This window comes from Hyla sarda, chromosome 1 (genome assembly GCF_029499605.1).
Source record: "Hyla sarda isolate aHylSar1 chromosome 1, aHylSar1.hap1, whole genome shotgun sequence".
Lineage (NCBI taxonomy): Eukaryota > Metazoa > Chordata > Amphibia > Anura > Hylidae > Hyla > Hyla sarda.
Window position 1 is genome coordinate 17,963,692 of NC_079189.1, and position 17,846 is coordinate 17,981,537.

A 17,846-nucleotide genomic window follows, 5' to 3' on the forward strand; every position below is an offset into this window, starting at 1 on the left:
CCTTCTAAAGGTGATCCCCTTCCATCCAGTGCAAAAAGCAGTCTGCATTGACTAATGGAGCTGATTTTATTTTTTACAACCATAGGCTTCAAAAGCTGTGGGGTTACGTCAAAGCACTTTTGAATATATGGAATGCTGTGCATTTTACAGACATAACTGTGGACACTTGTGTTATTATTCAGACAGATATTTCTGTAAAGGTCCATCAGAAATGGCAGTAAAAGGAGTGTCTGAAAAGGAGTGACCCAGGATCTGTCGGTAGAGCGCATGCGCCAACAGATTACATACAGCTCTCATGTCCTGATGATGCGAGAGCTGTATGTAAACTGCCGGCACATGCACTCTACTAACAGACTGACATGCGACTAAAGTCACTAAAACGTTGCAGTCGCAGAATATGAATATGCTAATTAAGGGTATGGCTGATTGAGAAGACAGAAAGAAGCAGGGGCAGCCAGCTGGGCGGTTCCCGCCTCCTACATGCAAGTCCCTAAATTCAGAAGGGGAACTTCGCCAGCCAATATCTTGGGAACCACGGCACCGATTATCGTAAGTTACCCCTCTTTGGATTCCTGGGTTTAGTGTGGGTGATCAGGGTGACCATTTTCCTTTAATGGATTCCAGATGCCTAGTGCACAGCATGAACAGCTCATCAATCACACACCACACAAAATACAATGTAACACTTTTCTATTTATTTAGAAATGCACTTTGTTACAGCTTTTGTTTTGCACATATTTGCAAAAAGATGACGGAAAAAAAAAAAAAAAAGGCGTCCCTAATTCATCTATAACAAAGGTGAGGCAGATCAAACCTACTCACCAGTGCTCAAAGCGTGAATGTCATTGAGTTAGTGACAGGGGAGCCATACTTCATATAAAATAATCCTGTGTAAAAACTAAACAGAAGAGGAGACATTTTTATACAATTTTCTGCCAAAATACAACTGATGGCGACATTAGGAACGTGTAACCGCTGTGTATAACTTAGAAAAGCTTTGAGAAATTTAGAAGTAAAGGGGTGGATTGGCCCGTGGCCAAAAATAATAAAAAAAAAAAAAAAAAAAAAATCACATTACAGTAATGGGGGCGAATACCAGAGTCCCAAAACTCGAATCTAACATAAATGTGGCATGGGAATATTTAGCACACCCATGTAAAGACTCTCCCCTGGTAAAATCTACAAAGAAAAAAAAAATATATATATATATTCTAGCGAGTGCTTTACATTACAACATAAACATCTGCCCTAAGAAAATGAACACTATGGACCCAATAACAATGGTCGACTTCATGTGGCTGAGTCTGTGTCGATCACGTGCTGGAAGGCTTCTCTTCCGAAGATTCTTTCGACTGAGCTAAGTGTTTCTTGAAACAGAAGGAAAATAAAAATTAGTCAAAAAAGATTTCACTTGCGGTTTAAGAAGTCAAGAACATGCTGAATGGTGTTAAGAGTCTTATTAATTTTTTTCCCGACCTTTCCATGTATATATGTACGCTGGCCTTAGCTGAGCGTGCATGTGTTCTCAATAAAGAGGGAAATAGGCAGACCCCTATATCTCTTCTAGACACTTCTGGCAGCAGCACATCTGCTGTGAGGACTAATAGTGAGTATGAACATGCCCAATAATTTTTTACCAAAAACATCTGTTATCTGCGGCCTACACTGAACAAATATTTATTGCGTAGGGCATCTTTGTGCATGATCAATATGGCTAAGTGTGCGTATTATATGGACGGGAGCATGTGTGACAGCCAGACAATTCCGGCTCTACTTATACACAGAATGGGTTTAAAGAAAAAGGGAGGTCAGTCATTTTTGTGTTATGTACTGACAGCGGATTGATTATATACCAGATTTATCATCTATACAAAGAAGGCGATCAGTGGGGGTCTGACCACTAAACCTCAGCCAAACATGAAAAGGGGGTCCTGAGTTCTCTATTTGAATGGAGAAACAGGCAAGCTGCCAGAGAGAAGAAGAGCAAAAGGACTTAGCCATGTCCACCAGGTCCATAGAGTTAAAGGTAGTGGCAGCATGCATGCACGATGGCCGCACCATTCAAAGAACTCTGGGCCCCATTGTTGTAATAAGTAAGGTTCCTCGCAGTCAGACCCCTAGTGATCATACATTTATTACAAAGTGTTAAAGTATGAGACACATCTGCAACAAAAGTATCAGCTATTGAATAGCAGCAGAGAATGGAGCTGCATACCTCAACTGCTTGGTAATGTCGCAGAGTTTTGCAGTGCTTTAGCTTCGATGAATTGTCCATGTAAAAAAGGGAACACAATTTACAGAAATATCCTGTTTTAGGTACAAGAAATTCCAATCCTGCAAGACAAAAAAAAAAAAATAAAAAAAAAAAAAAGATTATCAGGGTCCAATTTCTGAATGAAGAAAATGTTATTTTATTCTTGTCAATTAAATGTGGACAAATGTAAAAACTTAAGAAAAATTATGGAAAAGAGCAGCACAAGCGATGAGGAAAACTAATGCTGTGGGTGCAAGCGGTCTCCTGGGTCCAAGGTTGCAGATATAAACAGGGAGGCAACTGCAGCACACCGGCGTATTCAAGCTTGAAAATTGTGGTATGAGACCACAGAAACGTTTTACCTGTATTACTGGAATAAAGCTACCTCACTGCTTTGAATACGCCGGTGTGCTGCAGTTGCCTCCGTGTGTGTGTGTGTGTGTCTAATAAATTATATATAATTAATATATATATTAATATATATATATATATATATATATAAATATATTAATATATATATATATTAATATATATATATATATATATATATATATATATATATATATATATATATATATATATATATATATACACATACATATACACACATACATATACACACATACATATACACACACACACACACTTATTTATTACACATACATATATGCATGTTATATTATTAATAAAATAGAAAAACAAAAACTTCTCTTTATTTTCCAAAATGTTAATGGTTCTGTAAATCATGACTTCTCCTGTGTTATGAGGTATCAGATAGTATAAAATATCTCACCGACTGGGGTATTGGAGTTAAACGGTTCCAGTTTCTTTTCCGCTAATGGAGTTTCTAGTTTTGTCTTCTTGGCTGGAGTTTCGGCACCTGGTTTCTCTTTAGCTAAAACAAAAGAAAAATGTGCATTACAACAGCAGCAGCTGCCGACAATGCCCCACAGTATGTTCTCACATATCTTGTGATCTTTTCATATACTTATTTTATACATTGTACGGTGCCCCTACTGTTTTTTTTTTTTTTTTTACTACAATCTATATGTATAGTTACTACAGCAGTCATTCATTAGGATGCAAGCGTAACATGGTGTTCTTATCCCGCCACATCCTCTAGATCAGTGTTTCATGGGTGCCTCAGCTGTCCAGGCATGCTGAAAATTGTAGTTCAGAAACACCTGGAGGCACCCTGGTTGAGAAACACCAGCCTACTGACTGAGCTACAGATTCCCCAGGCACTCCATGTGGTCTCAGCCATACACTGACTAAATTCCTACATACACCCTCTATGTATACTCTATGGCAGTATGTGAAACACTAAAAGCTCCATCTTCCCTGCACTGATCCCATCACAGACCATAAATTGGAAGAGAAATGCAGGCAGCCACTAGTTAGGCAGAGAGAAGACGCAGGGGCAGCACATCACATGTAGAAGGTTAGCACTACTGTGACTGTATGTTATACAGAATCATTGTGTCATACCCGAAGCCATCAGCCCTTGGCATAACACAGTAAGCATGCGTTTTGAGTGATCCTTTAGAGAGGTATTACTATTTAAACACATAGGGGGACATTTATCACTGAGTTTTCCCCTTTTTCTTGAGTTTTTTTGTGCAAAAATTTGCGCAATAACTTTCATTGCATCTTTTTTAACAGAATATTCTCAGATTTTCTCTACGTCCTCATGTACCGTAGAAAGGAAAATGCTTTACACACTAAATTTACTATTGCGCAGCACCACTCGTCCTTAGGTCGTGTGTGGTATTCAGTAGAGATGAGCGAACATACAGTAAATTTGATTTGTCACAAACTTCTCGGCTCGGCAGTTGATGACTTATCCTGCATAAATTAGTTCAGCTTTCAGGTGCTCCCGTGGGCTGGAAAAGGTGGATACAGTCCTAGGAGACTCTTTCCAGCCCACCGGAGCACCTGATAGCTGAACTAATTTATGCAGGATAAGTCATCAACTGCCGAGCCGAGAAGTTTGTGACGAATCGAATTTACTGTAAGTTCGCTCATCTCTAGTATTCAGTGTCATTGAAGTAAATTGATCCAAACTGTAATACCACAAAACCTGAGGACAGAGGTGGTACTTTATTTTTTTTTAAAGAAATCCGCTGTTTTTCTAATCCCCGATTATCCCTTTAACATCTTACAGATAACTATGATAACTACACAGGCATCTTACCGGTTTGTGATTTATCAGGAGTTGCAGCGGTGACGTCTGGTTGCTGGTCGGCTGTTCCCTGGTCACTGCCTTTAGACTTAGTTGTTTTAGCTGGGGATGACTTTGTTGCAGCACCTTTACATGTCTCGGGGGTAGCCTGCTGTGGGGAGTCTTTGCCGCCTTCATCACTTTGCAGTGGTCTCTTCCGTGGTCGTCCCCTCCAGCCCGCTGGTGTTATTGAAACAAAAATACAATATTAATCTAGATTCTACCAATTACTACTAGAGAAACACAACCTCTTTTAGGACCCATTCACAATACAGAATATATGCCCGGATAAATTCTTGACATCCAGCGTACAGCAGCTGCCAAAATAGGCTTCATTGACAGCACGTGCCAAAAGAATTAACTTGTTTATTCCTTTTGCGGAGCCCAGAATTGAAATTTCCTACTGTGCACAATGCAGCAAAATCTTACTGAAAACAATGAGAGGCTGCTGCACCGGAATTACTCAGTAATTATTCCGTAGTGTGAATTGGCCCTTAGTGTAGAGAAGGTTTATTTGCAGCTGTAGAGATCCTTGCAGCCAAGAAGCGCATTCTGATTTGCAATCACCGATACAATTTACAAGTGGAGTATATGGGGATGTACAAACACGTGGAGCAGGCAAGTCTGTTTGTATGTATCGCCATCTTTGCAGCTTTACAGAAAGATCTCATCTTGTCATAAAGGTAAATGAACTACAAGCATTCTGCATTGAAAGTCCTTTTGATATATGTGACATTTAGAACATGTTTGTGAGCCATGGTGCGATTTTACATCTGCAACATGGAATTTAAAGATGGACTTGTCAATGTAGATGTGCTGGATTCTGCTTTACATATGGGATGTAAATACAAAAATAATTCTGTGGGGCATTACACCTCACAACAGTATAAGGGCTTGTTCACCTTGCCATCGGGCTCCATTATACGAAGCTCTGTCAGCAAGAATAATGGGAGTTTTGCCATGAGAAAAAAAATAGTGCATGCATTATTATATTTTTTTCTTCCCTTATTACCAGACCCCCGACGAACCTGATTCAACGGGATCAGTCAGGACCTGGTGGAGTCTTTGGGATCGTTCGGTGCAACAAAACTGCCTCTTAACAGGACGGAGCACAGCGGCAATGTGAGCTTAACCATATCCCGTTTACATTTATCGTTTTTAGTCTGGGGTTAATTATAAAGGCCCCAAGTAAATGTTTAAGGGGTATTCTAACTTGTAAACATGTATCCTGTATCCACAGGATAGGGTATAAGTGTCTGATAAAACGAGTGCCAGGTCTCTGTGCTGAGCACTCAGACGCCCACCCTTCGAGATAAACTAGTCTTGGCAGGGTAACTGGTCAATCACAGGCTACATCGGTGTCCCACCTCAGCCGATTATTGGGGGTTGAGCGAGCAGTCACTGCTGGGACTAGTTTGTCTTGGAAAGAGGGAGCCAGAGCGCTCTGTGATGAACGTCACGGGCTGTTCTGGAGATCAGATACTTATCCCCTATGCCAGTGTTTACCAAGCAGGGTGCCTCCAGTTGTTGCAAAACTACCAGCATGTTCGAACAGCCAACGGAAATGCAAGCTGGGATTTGTAGTTTTGCAACAGCTGGAGGCACCCTGCTTGGAAAACACTGCCCTATTCTGTGGATAGGAGATACGTTTTTACAAGTACCTGAATACTATGAATAGTCTCTGGCTTTATCTTATAGGCTATTCTTCATATAAGATAGGGCCTAGGACTGTTCATAGTATTTGGGATATTGGGCAGACTTAGGAGGGCCAAATTGTTCTTATCCACAGACACATTCTGTACTTTATGTTAGAATACCCCTTTAAATTCACCAGCATTACCATGTACATGCTACAATTCTCCATTTTAAACTTATCATTACGGTTTATTCTGCCTATGAAGGAGGCCCGGCTTCTATTCCTGTTCACATACTGAGGGCAAAACAAATGACACTTACTGGGTTCCTTGGGATTTTGTTTGGACGTATTCTCAGCTTTTGCCTCGGACTCTTCCTCTTCCTCCCCAATCTCATCTACAGTCAGGAAGCGGTGTTCGATATCCGCAAAAGGCATCTCGTCATCATCGGCTTTCACCTCATCCAGAGTCAGTAGGGGATGCTCTGTATGGTCTGGATTGGCAGGGGGCTTCTGCTGCTGGATTTCAGTTTTTGCTTCTGGTTCTGTCTTGTTGTCCTCTGCACTTTCTAGTAATTTTGACTGCTCTACGTTGGTAGTCTCGCAGGTTGTTGCTTGTTCCTCGTCCTCCTCATTGACCTCATCCAGGGTGAGTAGCTGATCCTTAGTTAAGATCTCTGGCGTGGTTGAGGAGATCTGCTCCAAGGGGGAGTCCTGGGCATCCTCTTCGTCACTCACCTCATCGAGGGTCATCAGTATCTGCTCTTTAGTGCTCATAGGAGGGTCGTCCTCTGCATGCACTTCATCTAACGTCACCAAGGACTGGACCACCTGGTCGGCTGGGTTGTCTTCAGCAGTGGCGGTATTTTCTTCCTCCTCACAGACTTCGTCTAAGGTGACAAAGGACCGTTCGTGTGCACCTGAGCTGGTCACTCTAGATTTTTTGTTGTCTGAGGGCACAGGGTCGCTTTCTTTCCTCTTTCCTCTTCTGGTAGTGTCGGACTTCTCATCCGGCTCATTTAATCTGCTATTGGAGTCAAGGTGCTCCTCTACAATCTCATCTACCGTTACAAACTCGTCCATATTGAATGGGAAAATGTCCTCTTCCTACAAGAGAGAAAATGGAAAGGTCAAACCTCAATTTTCCTTTGTTCCCTCCCTTTATAATTTAACCCCTTGCCGCAAAAAAGATTTTTTGTACGCACCGTAAAATCTCTCTCTCGTAGCCTTCATTGGGGGGACACCTATACTGATGGGTATATACTATTGCCACTAGGAGGCGCTGTCACTATGAAAAAAAAGTCAGCTCCTCCCTGGCAGGATATACCTGCCCATTGGAAGTGAGGTAATCAGTTTTGTCACAAAGCAGTAGGAGAAGCCAACCAAGACAAAGTCCGAAGGACCCCAGAAAAGAATCACGGAAAAAGAACCAGAAAACATCATCCGGACAAAAAAGTAGGATATGGGTGGGTGTGGTTACCCCCAATGATAGCTACGAGAAATATTTTACGGTGAGTACAACATTTAAAAAAAAAATTTGAATAAAAAAGACCAGGTCTGGGTGGGGAGCTCCCAGACCTGTGTCTTGCCTCCTACTGACACTAGCTACAACTGATTACCTCACTTCCAGTGGACGGGTATATCCTGCCAGGGAGAAGCACATTTTTTTTTCCCAGTGTCAGCGCCTCCTAGTGGCAAGAGCATATACCCATCAGTAAGGTGTCCCCAATAAAGAGCGACCGAGAAATATATAGTTAATTAAACCCAAAACATATTTTTGGTCACACTTTATTACATAAAAAAAATATATATATATAAATAAAAAGCGATTAAAACTAAAATTGTACCGATAAAAACAGATCACAGGGCAAAAAATCCCTGTATGCTGAAAAATAAAAAAAAGTTATGGGGGTCAGAAGATGACAATTTAAAAGGTATTAATTTTCATGCATGTAGTTATGATTTTTTCCAGAAGTACAACAAAATCAAACCTATATAAGTAAGGTATCATTTAATCATATGGACCTACAGAAGAGAAGGTGTAATTTTTACCGAAAAATGTACTGCGTAGAAACGGAAGCCCCCCAAACGTTACAAAATAGCATTTCTCTATCGGCTCCATTGGGGGACACAGAACATGGGTGTATGCTGCTGTCTCTAGGAGGTATGACACTATGGAAACAAAAAAGTCAGCTCCTCCCACCAGCAGGATATACCCACCTCCATGCCCTAAGCTAATCAGTTTTAGCTTAGTGTCTGAAGGAGGTGGACATTGTCTGAATTCTCCAGACCAGGTCTTCTGTTTTATTATTTTCCTAGTTAGGGATGTGTTAGTTTTTTATTCCTTTTTCTTTCATGTTTTCAGGTGGGGACTCAGGAACTGCGGCTCACTGTCTCCCCATTGCGAGTAAGGGGGCACAGACATTGCGTATATGCGCTGTTCACCCCCCTCGCCAACGGTCAGAGCCTGGGTTGTACCTCATGGGTCCGGGTCCCCCTATTCCCTGCTCGCCTCGCTCGCACATGGTAGCTAGGCGTGATGCAGGTGACAGAAAGCTGACTGAAGACCTCACAGAAGACTCCATTAGGTAAGTATATATCCCTTTCTCCCTTAGGTGCTGACTGGCAACCTCTGTAGACCCTCAGTTTTTGGCCCACCTTTCAGGGTTTATGGGGATGGCCTGTGCTAGGGGCTTTCTTTATTTCTGGGGCGAGCAGCGACATATTTGGAGGGAATGGCTCATTTTATTCTTATACAAGCATGTGTGTGTTTTTTTTTACTATGTGGCTGACAGCCGCGGCGCTTATACTGTTCGGGCGCATGAAGCGCCAACTTTGGCTTTTGGCAGCAGTCTGCTGCCGGCGAATACGTGGCTCGCCCGCTCACTTCCCCGCGAGCGCATATGCGTCTGACATGTGCGCGCGCCATTACTATCATCTTCGGCATTCGGTGGCCGGGGCGCTATAGCTCCACCCACAGGGCCGCCGGAGCTTACTGGAGGCGCAAATCGCTCTCCAAATCAGCGCCGTGCTCGCGATTAGGTGACGGGCAAATCAGACAATGCCCCTGCTCCAGGAACGCCCCTCTCTGGCTATTGGCTGTTTTTTTTCTCCCTCTCTATCTACACAGAGCGGAGTTCTCCTCACAGCAGCTGCTCTGGGGACAGACTCGGGGAGAGAGTTTTTTTCTCATTATGTCTGTACCCAGAACTGTTCTTACCTCTAAACAGACAACTGGAGCGTTTGTTTGCCATTTTGTCTGTAAGAGCTGTAATTCCCAAATGCCTGGTTCTGTTAAACCCACTTGCTCTGCCTGCTCCCCCAGACCCCCTGGCACCCCCGGATGCTCTAGCAGTCCCGGTGGATTCGGCCACCCCTCCGGCCTGGGTTCTTCCCTATCCCAGTATATGGATGACTTGACTCAAGTCTCGCGTTCGGTGGCTGAGGCCTCCCGTGCCATGGTGTCTGCCTTGCAGAGATCTGCCCTGCGCCGGCCCTCTATAGGATCCCGCTCCTCTTCTCCATAAGCCTCTCGCTAGTACTAGGGGTGTTTCTTCTGACTCTTCAAGTAGACGTGGGTCCCCCCCTCGTGGGTCCCGCCCCCGTGTCATCTGGTCACAAACGTTGCTTCTCCAAAGGACGTTCCCGGAGTCCCCGCTCTGCCTCCAGGGCTGCCTCTACTCGATCACATTCTCTGGTGAACTGGCGGATGAGGCTTCCGAATCAGCATCTGACTCAGAGGACCGCTCGGATACAGTTGAAACGGTGAACTCATTGGTTGCGGCCATCACTTAGAGGACCCAGGATCTTTGGACGTGTATCCTGAAGTATCCTTTCATCGTGCTGAACCAGCACCTCAAATGTTCAGCTCTCAATCTGCATGGAAACATCCGGACAAGAGGTTCCCGGGAATGAAGAAGGTTCAAGAGGACCTTGTCTCTAAAGTTGTTTCCCCTCCCTCAGTGGATCCACCAATTTCCCGCCTTTCTAAGGCTACTACATTGCCGCTAGCAGACGCGGCTGCCTTCAAGGAACCGACAGACAAGAAGGTGGAGTCCTTGGCGAAGTTTGTCTCTGAAGCAGCAGGCTCTTCTCTGCTTCCTACCTTCGCCTCTGCATGGGTGTCCAAGGCCCTGTCTGTGTGGTACTCAAAACTCCGTCAGGGTAGCCTAGTGGGATCCCCCCAGAGGATGTCTGCTTTGGTTCTCCAATGCTCTAAAGCTGGGGACTTTCTGTGCACGGCTTCCATGCAGTCTGCCCATTGTACTGCCTTTGCTGTGGGTCTCCTAGCGGCCCTCCACCGTTCCATGTGGCTTAAGGCGTGGGATGCGGAAGCTGCCTCCAAAAGGTCTCTCACTGAGCTTCCTTTACTGGTACCCGTCTTTTTGGCATGCACCTTGACTACTTCCAAAAGGAAGTCCTCTTCCTTCCGGTCCTTTTGGCCCCAATAAGGGGTCTGAGCAGGCGCCTTCGTGGGACAAGAAGGTTCCCTCAATCTGGGCGCGCCCGTCTTGGAAGTCTGAAACCAACCGTTCCGGCCGTTTTGCGGCAAAATCGGGCAACTGCAAACCTACTTCCGCATCAAGTGAAGCCCCCACCCGCAGATTTTTCTCGGGTGGGAGGTAGTCTTACTTTTTCGAGACATCTGGACCACACACATTCAGGACTCTTGGGTCAGGGACGTGGTGTCCAACGGATACCGAATCGTTTTTTCAGTCCTGGGCCCCCCGGTCACCTTCTCTGGCGAAGCAGTTTCGGGTGGTCCTCCAGTCCCTGCTTCTCAGGAGTCCGCTCCCTTTGGGCCCAGGTCCCAGTTTCCATCCGCATGGAAGTCTTGGGTCGGATGGTAGAGACCTTGGAGGCAGTCCCCTTTACCGTCCCCTTCAACTGGCGATTCTCTCTCGATGGGACAGATCTCTGTCTCTCGATCGCAAGATTGCTCTCCCTCATCGGATCCGTCAGTCTCTGCTCTGGTGGCTCCGCTCCCCCCGTAGCTTACATCAATCGGCAAGGCGGCACTCGCAGCTCGGCAGCCATGGCCAAAGTGACAAAGATTATCCTCTGGGCGAAAAACAAGGTTTGGGCACATTTCGGGTGTGCTCAACTGGGAAGCGGACTTCCTCAGCCGGTCCTCAACCGACCCCGGCGAGTGGTCTCCACATCCAGAGGTCTTTGCGCAGATCTGCGACCTCTGGGGCATTCCAGACGTGGACCTTTTCGCGTCTCGGCACAATCGGAAGATTGTTCCATTTGTGTCAAAGTTCTGGGACCCCTGGCTCTAGCCGTGGACACTAGTGATTCCTTGGGCGGGGTTTACCCTGCCCTATCTGTTCCCTCCCCTTCCGCTCCTTCCCAGGGTTCTGCGGAAGCTCAAGGCGGAGGACGTTCCCGCCATACTGGTAGCTCCAGTTTGGTCCCGAAGGATGTGGCACGCCGACGTAAGAGGCTCCTGGACGACGCTCTGCTGCGCCTTCTACTTCTTCCGGACCTGCTGTCTCAGGGTCCTCTTTGCCACCCCAATTTACAGTTGCTGCATTGATGGCGTGGCAGTTGAGACTGCGGTTTTGAGAGCCTGTGGTTTCTCTTCCCAAGTCATTCGCACCATACTCAGGGCTCGTAAGCGCTCCTCGGCAAAAATGTACCACCGTACCTGCCGGTCTTATTTTAGTTGGTGTGAAGCTCAGGTCGTGTCCTGTTAATTTTTCGGTTTCCCGTCTCTCTTTCTTGCAGTCGGGATTAGAACTGGGGTTGTCTCTCAGTTCCCTTAAGGGTCAGGTTTCGGCCCTATTTTCCAGCGTTCTCTGCCTTCTAATTCTCATGTCCGGACCTTCCTTCAAGGAGTGGCACATGCTGCCCCTCCTTATCGGTCCCCTTCTCCCCTGTGGGACTTAAATCTGGTTCTGGGTGTCCTCCAAGGTCCCCCTTTTAAACCTCTTACGGAAGTGTCCTTGTGCCTTCTTTCCTGGAAAGTACCGTTTCTTACAGCCATCACCTCTATTCAGAGTGTGTCCGAATTGGCAGCTCTTTCCTGCCCCTCTCAGTTTCTGGTGATTCCGTTTTCCGGCCAGATCCTTCTTTTTTGCCTAAGGTCGTTTTGGCTTTTCATCTCAATGAGGACATCATCCTTTTGTTCCGCTCCTTCTCATCCCAAGGAACGTTTACTCCACAATCTGGATGTGATGCAGGGCGTTCGGTCCTACCTCTCTGTCACCACTTCCTTTCGTCAGTGCGATTCCTTTTTCGTCCTTACGGAAGGTCGTTGCAAGGGACAACCTGCTTCCAAGGCCACCATTTCTCGGTGGATCCGGTCTGCCATTTCGGAAGCCTATCGCTGTAGGGTTAAGATCCCTCCCCTTCAGGGTTTTGGCTCATTCTACCCGTTCTGTTGGGGCATCATGGGCTCTCCAGAACAAGGCCTCGGCCTTGCAGATCTGCAAGCGGCTCCCGCCCTTTTGGGTTTCTCTTTGATTCTCTGTCCGAGGGCGAGTTCAGTTATATTTTTTCTGGTTCTTGGACAGTTCGTGTTTTCTCCTTGACCTGTCGGTTCTCTCCTATTGCTCTGGAACTAAAACTGATTAGCTCAGGGCCTGGAGGCAGGTATATCCTGCTGGGAGGAGCCGACTTTTTTGTTGCCATAGTGTCATATCTCCTAGAGACAGCAGCATACACCCATGGTCTGTGTCCCCCCAATGGATCCTTCGAGAAAGTAGAATTTGTGGCGCAAAAAATAAGCCATCATATGGATTTTTAGGTTCAAAATTGAAAGGATTATGATTTTTAAAATGTAAGGAGGAAAACACAAGTGCAAAAAACACTCAGTCCTTAAGGGGTTAAAGTTCCCATTCAAGGTTATTTTTAGCAATCTTGATTTCTATTCAGTGCGGGATCGCTGATATCCACCATTAGCAGTGATGTCCTGGCTGCTGATAGAAGCCAGGACCTGCCGTGCATGAAGTGAGCATAGTTCATCAGTTTGCTTCATGTTCATGACTTAACCCCTTAAGGACCGGGGTTTTTTCCATTTTTGCATTTTCGTTTTTTGCTCCTTGCCTTTAAAAAAATCATAACTCTTTCAATTTTGCACCTAAAAATCCATATGATGGCTTATTTTTTGCGCCACCAATTCTACTTTGTCATTTTGCCCAAAAATCTGCGGTGAAACGGAAAAAAAAAAAATGACTGTGCGACAAAATTGAAAAAAAAAAAAAGCTGTTTTGTAACTTTTGGGGGCTTCCGTTTCTACGTAGTACATTTTTCGGTAAAAATAACACCTTATCTTTATTCTGTAGGTCCATACGATTAAAATGATACCCTACTTATATAGGTTTGATTTTGTCAAACTTCTGGAAAAAATCATAACTACATGCAGGAAAATTAATACGTTTAAAATTGTCATCTTCTGACCCCTAAAACTTTATTTTTCCATGTATGGGGCGGTATGAGGGCTCATTTTTTGCGCTGTGATCTGAAGTTTTTAACGGTACCATTTTTGCATTGATAGGACTTATTGATCGCTATTCATTTTTAAATGATATAAAAAGTGACCAAAAATGCACTATTTTGGACTTTGGAATTTTTTTCCGCACACGCCATTGACCAGTGCGGTTTAATTAATGATATATTTTTATGATTCGGACATTTCCGCACGCAGTGATACCATATATGTTTATTTTTATTTACACTTTTTTTTATTGGAAAAGGGGGGTGATTCAAACTTTTAATAGGGGAGGAGTTAAATGATCTTTATTCACTTTTTTTTTGCAGTGTTATAGGTCCCATAGGGACCTATAACACTGCACACACTGATCATCATTGATCACTGGTTTCTCATAGGAAACCAGTGCGACGATTCTGCCGCATGACTGCTCATGCCTGGATCTCAGGCACTGAGCAGTCATTCGGCGATCGGACAGCGAGGAGGCAGGTATGGGCCTTCCCGCTGTCCTGTAAGCTGTTCGGGATGCCGCGATTTCGCCGCGGCTATCCCGAACAGCCCGACTGAGCTAGCCGGCAACTTTCGCTTTCGCTTTTAGCCGTGCGGCTCAGCTCTGAGCGCACGGCTAAAGGGTTAATAACGCGCAGCGCCGCGATCGGCGCTGCGCGCTATTAGAGGCGGGTCCCGGCTTCACTATGACGCCGGGCCCGCCGTGATATGACACGGGGTTACTGTGTAACCCCGCGTTATATCAGGAGAGCAGGACCAAGGACGTACCGTACGTCCTTGGTCCTTAAGGGGTTAAATGGTGCACTAAGTACCAGGGCACCATTATGTACATTAACGTCATGGGTCCTCTAAGGGTTAAAAGGATCATTCCAGACTAAACTCAATGCAACCATTGGTCTTAAATGAATTTACAATGATATTTGGGTCGTCCCAAACGAAGATATTCCCACATTTCTACACTCACCTCCTTAGACCTTGGACTACGATTATTGCCCCTGGAGCTTCGGCTGTAACGTGATGAACTCTGTAATTGTAAGAAATACTGGATTACAAAAGGGTGATACGAATGCACCTTTTTCTTTCCTCCTTTGTATTGCCACCGCCTAATTGTTCTGCATGCTATGTCATACAGGAGTCATATGATATTCACAGTGTATTTCCTTTACTGTAGGTGAACAACTGGCTAAGAGATATTTCGAGGAATAAAATCTTCCAGTGAAAATCATCCAGTCATGAGGAAAACCTAAAGATCTCCATGGTTGTTCTAAACCGGTGTGTGTCAGTACAAAGCAGCCAGGCTTTAATTCTTTTACTAACAACCACACAAAGACATTTACTGATTTGTAAATAGAAATATCATTGGATCTCTGAATCCAAAACTGACATTTTAAAACTTCCCTTCAATATGCTGTCTAATTCCATAATTTCTATTTATATCTAGAAACCGTACCACACCTTTCTATGCATTGTGTCTGGTATTGCAGCTCTGCTCAACTAAAATGAGTAAACTTGAACTGCAATAACACACAGGTAAATAATTTTTTTAATTTTTTTTTATAGTCCAAGAGGACACAGCCTTGTTAAGGGGGCATTCACATCAATATCTTTGGGTCCGAACATATTAAAAAACTCATTTGAATGCTAAAAAATAAAAATCAATGGGGGAGATTCATAGAAAACCTGTGTAGAGGAATAAGTTTGGCTAGGGTATAAGAGCTCTATGGCTGGAATATCCCTTTAAAGCTCCTTCACAGGACTTCTTCTCAGGAGGCATTGATTTCAATGGGAGAACAGCTTTACCAATAATTAACAACTGAACAACTTACACTGCCTTTTATTCTGTCCTCCTTTCTGCTGCTAGATCGATCGTCTCTCTCCCGGCTCCTGGATAGATCCTTGGACTGCCTCTCTGACTGTGAAGAGGAATACTTTCCAGGGTTTTTCTTCTGAGAGAAGCTGGAGCCTGACTTTGTATGACTGGAAGAGCTGTCCGCTGGGCTGGACCTGTTGCTGTTGGATCTCTGTGTGTTACTTTCATAAGTGGACGATCCCCTCTCTTTTGATGTCCACTTTCTGGACTCTGCAGATTTTGCAGTGACTGTCACAGAGATCTCTCCCTTTTGGGCATTATACTTTGTGGTCCTGATCATTTCAGAATGCCCTGGTTTGTCTTTGCTGGACTTCTCCTCTGCAGACCTAGATCCTTCATCACTTAAGCTTCTACTTTTCAGCTCTGACTTTCCTGGGCTGATTAGTTTGGTTTCTTCCATTGTGTTGGTTGGTAACTGGACACTACTCTGGGAATCAGGCTCTGGGCTGTCACTTGTACCATCAGCAGAGGTTTCTGTATCCTTCTCCCAGACTGACAGAGGCTGTGAACCTCCCTTGGTGCCACCACTAATAGGATACTGTTCTTCTGATTCCTCTTCATCAGATTCCACAGACACAAGAATATCTAACTCTTCTGCGGTTTGTGGATGAGACACTGGTTGAGGTTCATGACGTTGTGTCTCTGGTTCTTTCTGTACATACATAGGGCATGTGTCTGTAGCTTCAGGTGCCTCAGCCGCCTCCTCTTCATCATCCTCATCACCACCATCATCATCTTCTGTTGCAAATGCCACAGAGACTGAAGGAATCGCTACAGGGATTGGGGGCTTCATTGAATCCTGATCAGAGGTAGTGTCCGATACCGCAGCATCTTTAGTAGGCAAAGGTGGAGCTGATAATTCATCATCTGCTGTGTCTACATCTATTTCAGACATATTGACAGGAGAGGAGGAGACAGCTTTCACCTTAACCTCCTCTTCAGAGTTTGAGAGGTTCTCTTCCTTTTTGTGGGGCTTTTCATCAGGCTTTTTGACTGGGCTCTCTTCAGGCTTTTTGTGGGTCCTCTCGTCAGGCTTTTTGACTGGCTTTTCGTGGGGCTTTTCCTCAGGTTTTTTGTGGGGCCTTTCCTCAGGCTTTCTGACGGACCTCTCATCGGGCCTTCTGGCAGACCTCTCATCGGGCCTTCTGGCAGACCTCTCATCAGGCCTTCTGGCAGACCTCTCATCAGGCCTTCTGGCGGACCTCTCATCAGGCCTTCTGGCGGACCTCTCTACTGGCTTTTTTTGGGTCCTCTCGTCAGGCTTTTTGACAGGTCTCTCCCCAGGCTTTTTGTGGGTCCTTTCGTCAGGCTTTTTCAGAGGCTTTTTGTCAGGCTTTTTCAGAGACTTTTCGTCAGGCTTTTTTAGAGACTTTTCGTCAGGCTTTGTCAGAGACTTTTCGTCAGGCTTTGTCAGAGACTTTTCGTCAGGCTTTGTCAGAGACTTTTCGTCAGGCTTTGTCAGAGACTTTTCATCAGGCTTTGTCAGGGTTTTTTCATCAGGTTTTTCGAAGGGCTTCTCGTCAGGCTTTAATGGTCTTTCGTCAGTATTTTTTATTGGCTTTTCATCTGGATTTTTTAATGGCTTTTCATCAGACTTAACTGCCTTTTCGTTAGGCTCTTTGGATTTATCAGCCGCTGGAGCAATTTTCTCTATGTTTTTGACTGTGCTGTTAAGTAAAATAGAGACATTAGACACATGCAGACCTGTGGATTAAACAGAGGTTGTGACACTTTCCATAGTTTCATTATCTGCTATCTGACACCATCTGCAAAGTCTAGTGATACTCAATGCTGTTTAGTCTAGGTTTAGCTAGTTTGTAAACTTATTCTCACAGCTGTAGCAGTGAAAGGAGCGCGATGGGGGAATGCTTGTTGAGAATTATTTTTACTTGTGAGAGGCTCACTTATACAACAAATTTCCGAATAAAATCCAGTCCAGAAATTCGGTGCAGCAGCCTTTTTTTAATGGGATTCTTCTGAACCATGCAAACAGAAGAACTTCCATTGTGGACATTGGCGAAACATGTTCAGAAGAAGCCACGCAGGTATACAATGCAATCAACAGAAAAGGCACATGTCCAAGACTCAACTGATTCATTTAGTGCCTATGTATAAGTAACTCCTCTGGGATTGAAGTCTAGCTACATAAATTTCATTACTGTTTCATACTTGATATATATATTTCCGCACACACTCATCTCTATCTATAGCTAGTAAGCTTGGCCATACAACACAGAGGTCATTTTGCACAGCCCAATTATCTGGCAAATGATTGATCTTAAGAACGCTCATTACCGATAATTGGCCCTGGAAAAGCACCAGTGATCTGCAGACCAACGAGTGTACACTTGATTGTCGAAAAAGAATCATTTTATACCATTATTAGTTGCAAATCTCACTGTGGAAAAAGAGGATGTGTGGCCA

The 17,846-nt window shown here is 44.7% G+C and overlaps 1 protein-coding gene across 2 annotated transcripts in view; it reads right to left on the reverse strand.

Annotated features, from left to right (window-relative positions):
- Positions 1-681: 681 nt before the first annotated feature.
- The window catches only part of ZNF638 (zinc finger protein 638), a 255,257-nt gene continuing 238,092 nt past the window's right edge, over positions 682-17,846 (reverse strand). For both annotated transcript variants that reach the window (XM_056552811.1, XM_056552820.1), the window contains exons 19-25: positions 15,379-17,089; positions 14,517-14,576; positions 6,432-7,215; positions 4,449-4,655; positions 3,048-3,149; positions 2,216-2,334; positions 682-1,367 (exon numbers count right to left, since the gene is read on the reverse strand). In XM_056552811.1, coding sequence (XP_056408786.1) covers positions 1,314-1,367; positions 2,216-2,334; positions 3,048-3,149; positions 4,449-4,655; positions 6,432-7,215; positions 14,517-14,576; positions 15,379-17,089 — 3,037 coding nt within the window. In that variant the 3' untranslated portion in view covers positions 682-1,313. The remainder of the gene's footprint in view (positions 1,368-2,215; positions 2,335-3,047; positions 3,150-4,448; positions 4,656-6,431; positions 7,216-14,516; positions 14,577-15,378; positions 17,090-17,846) is intronic.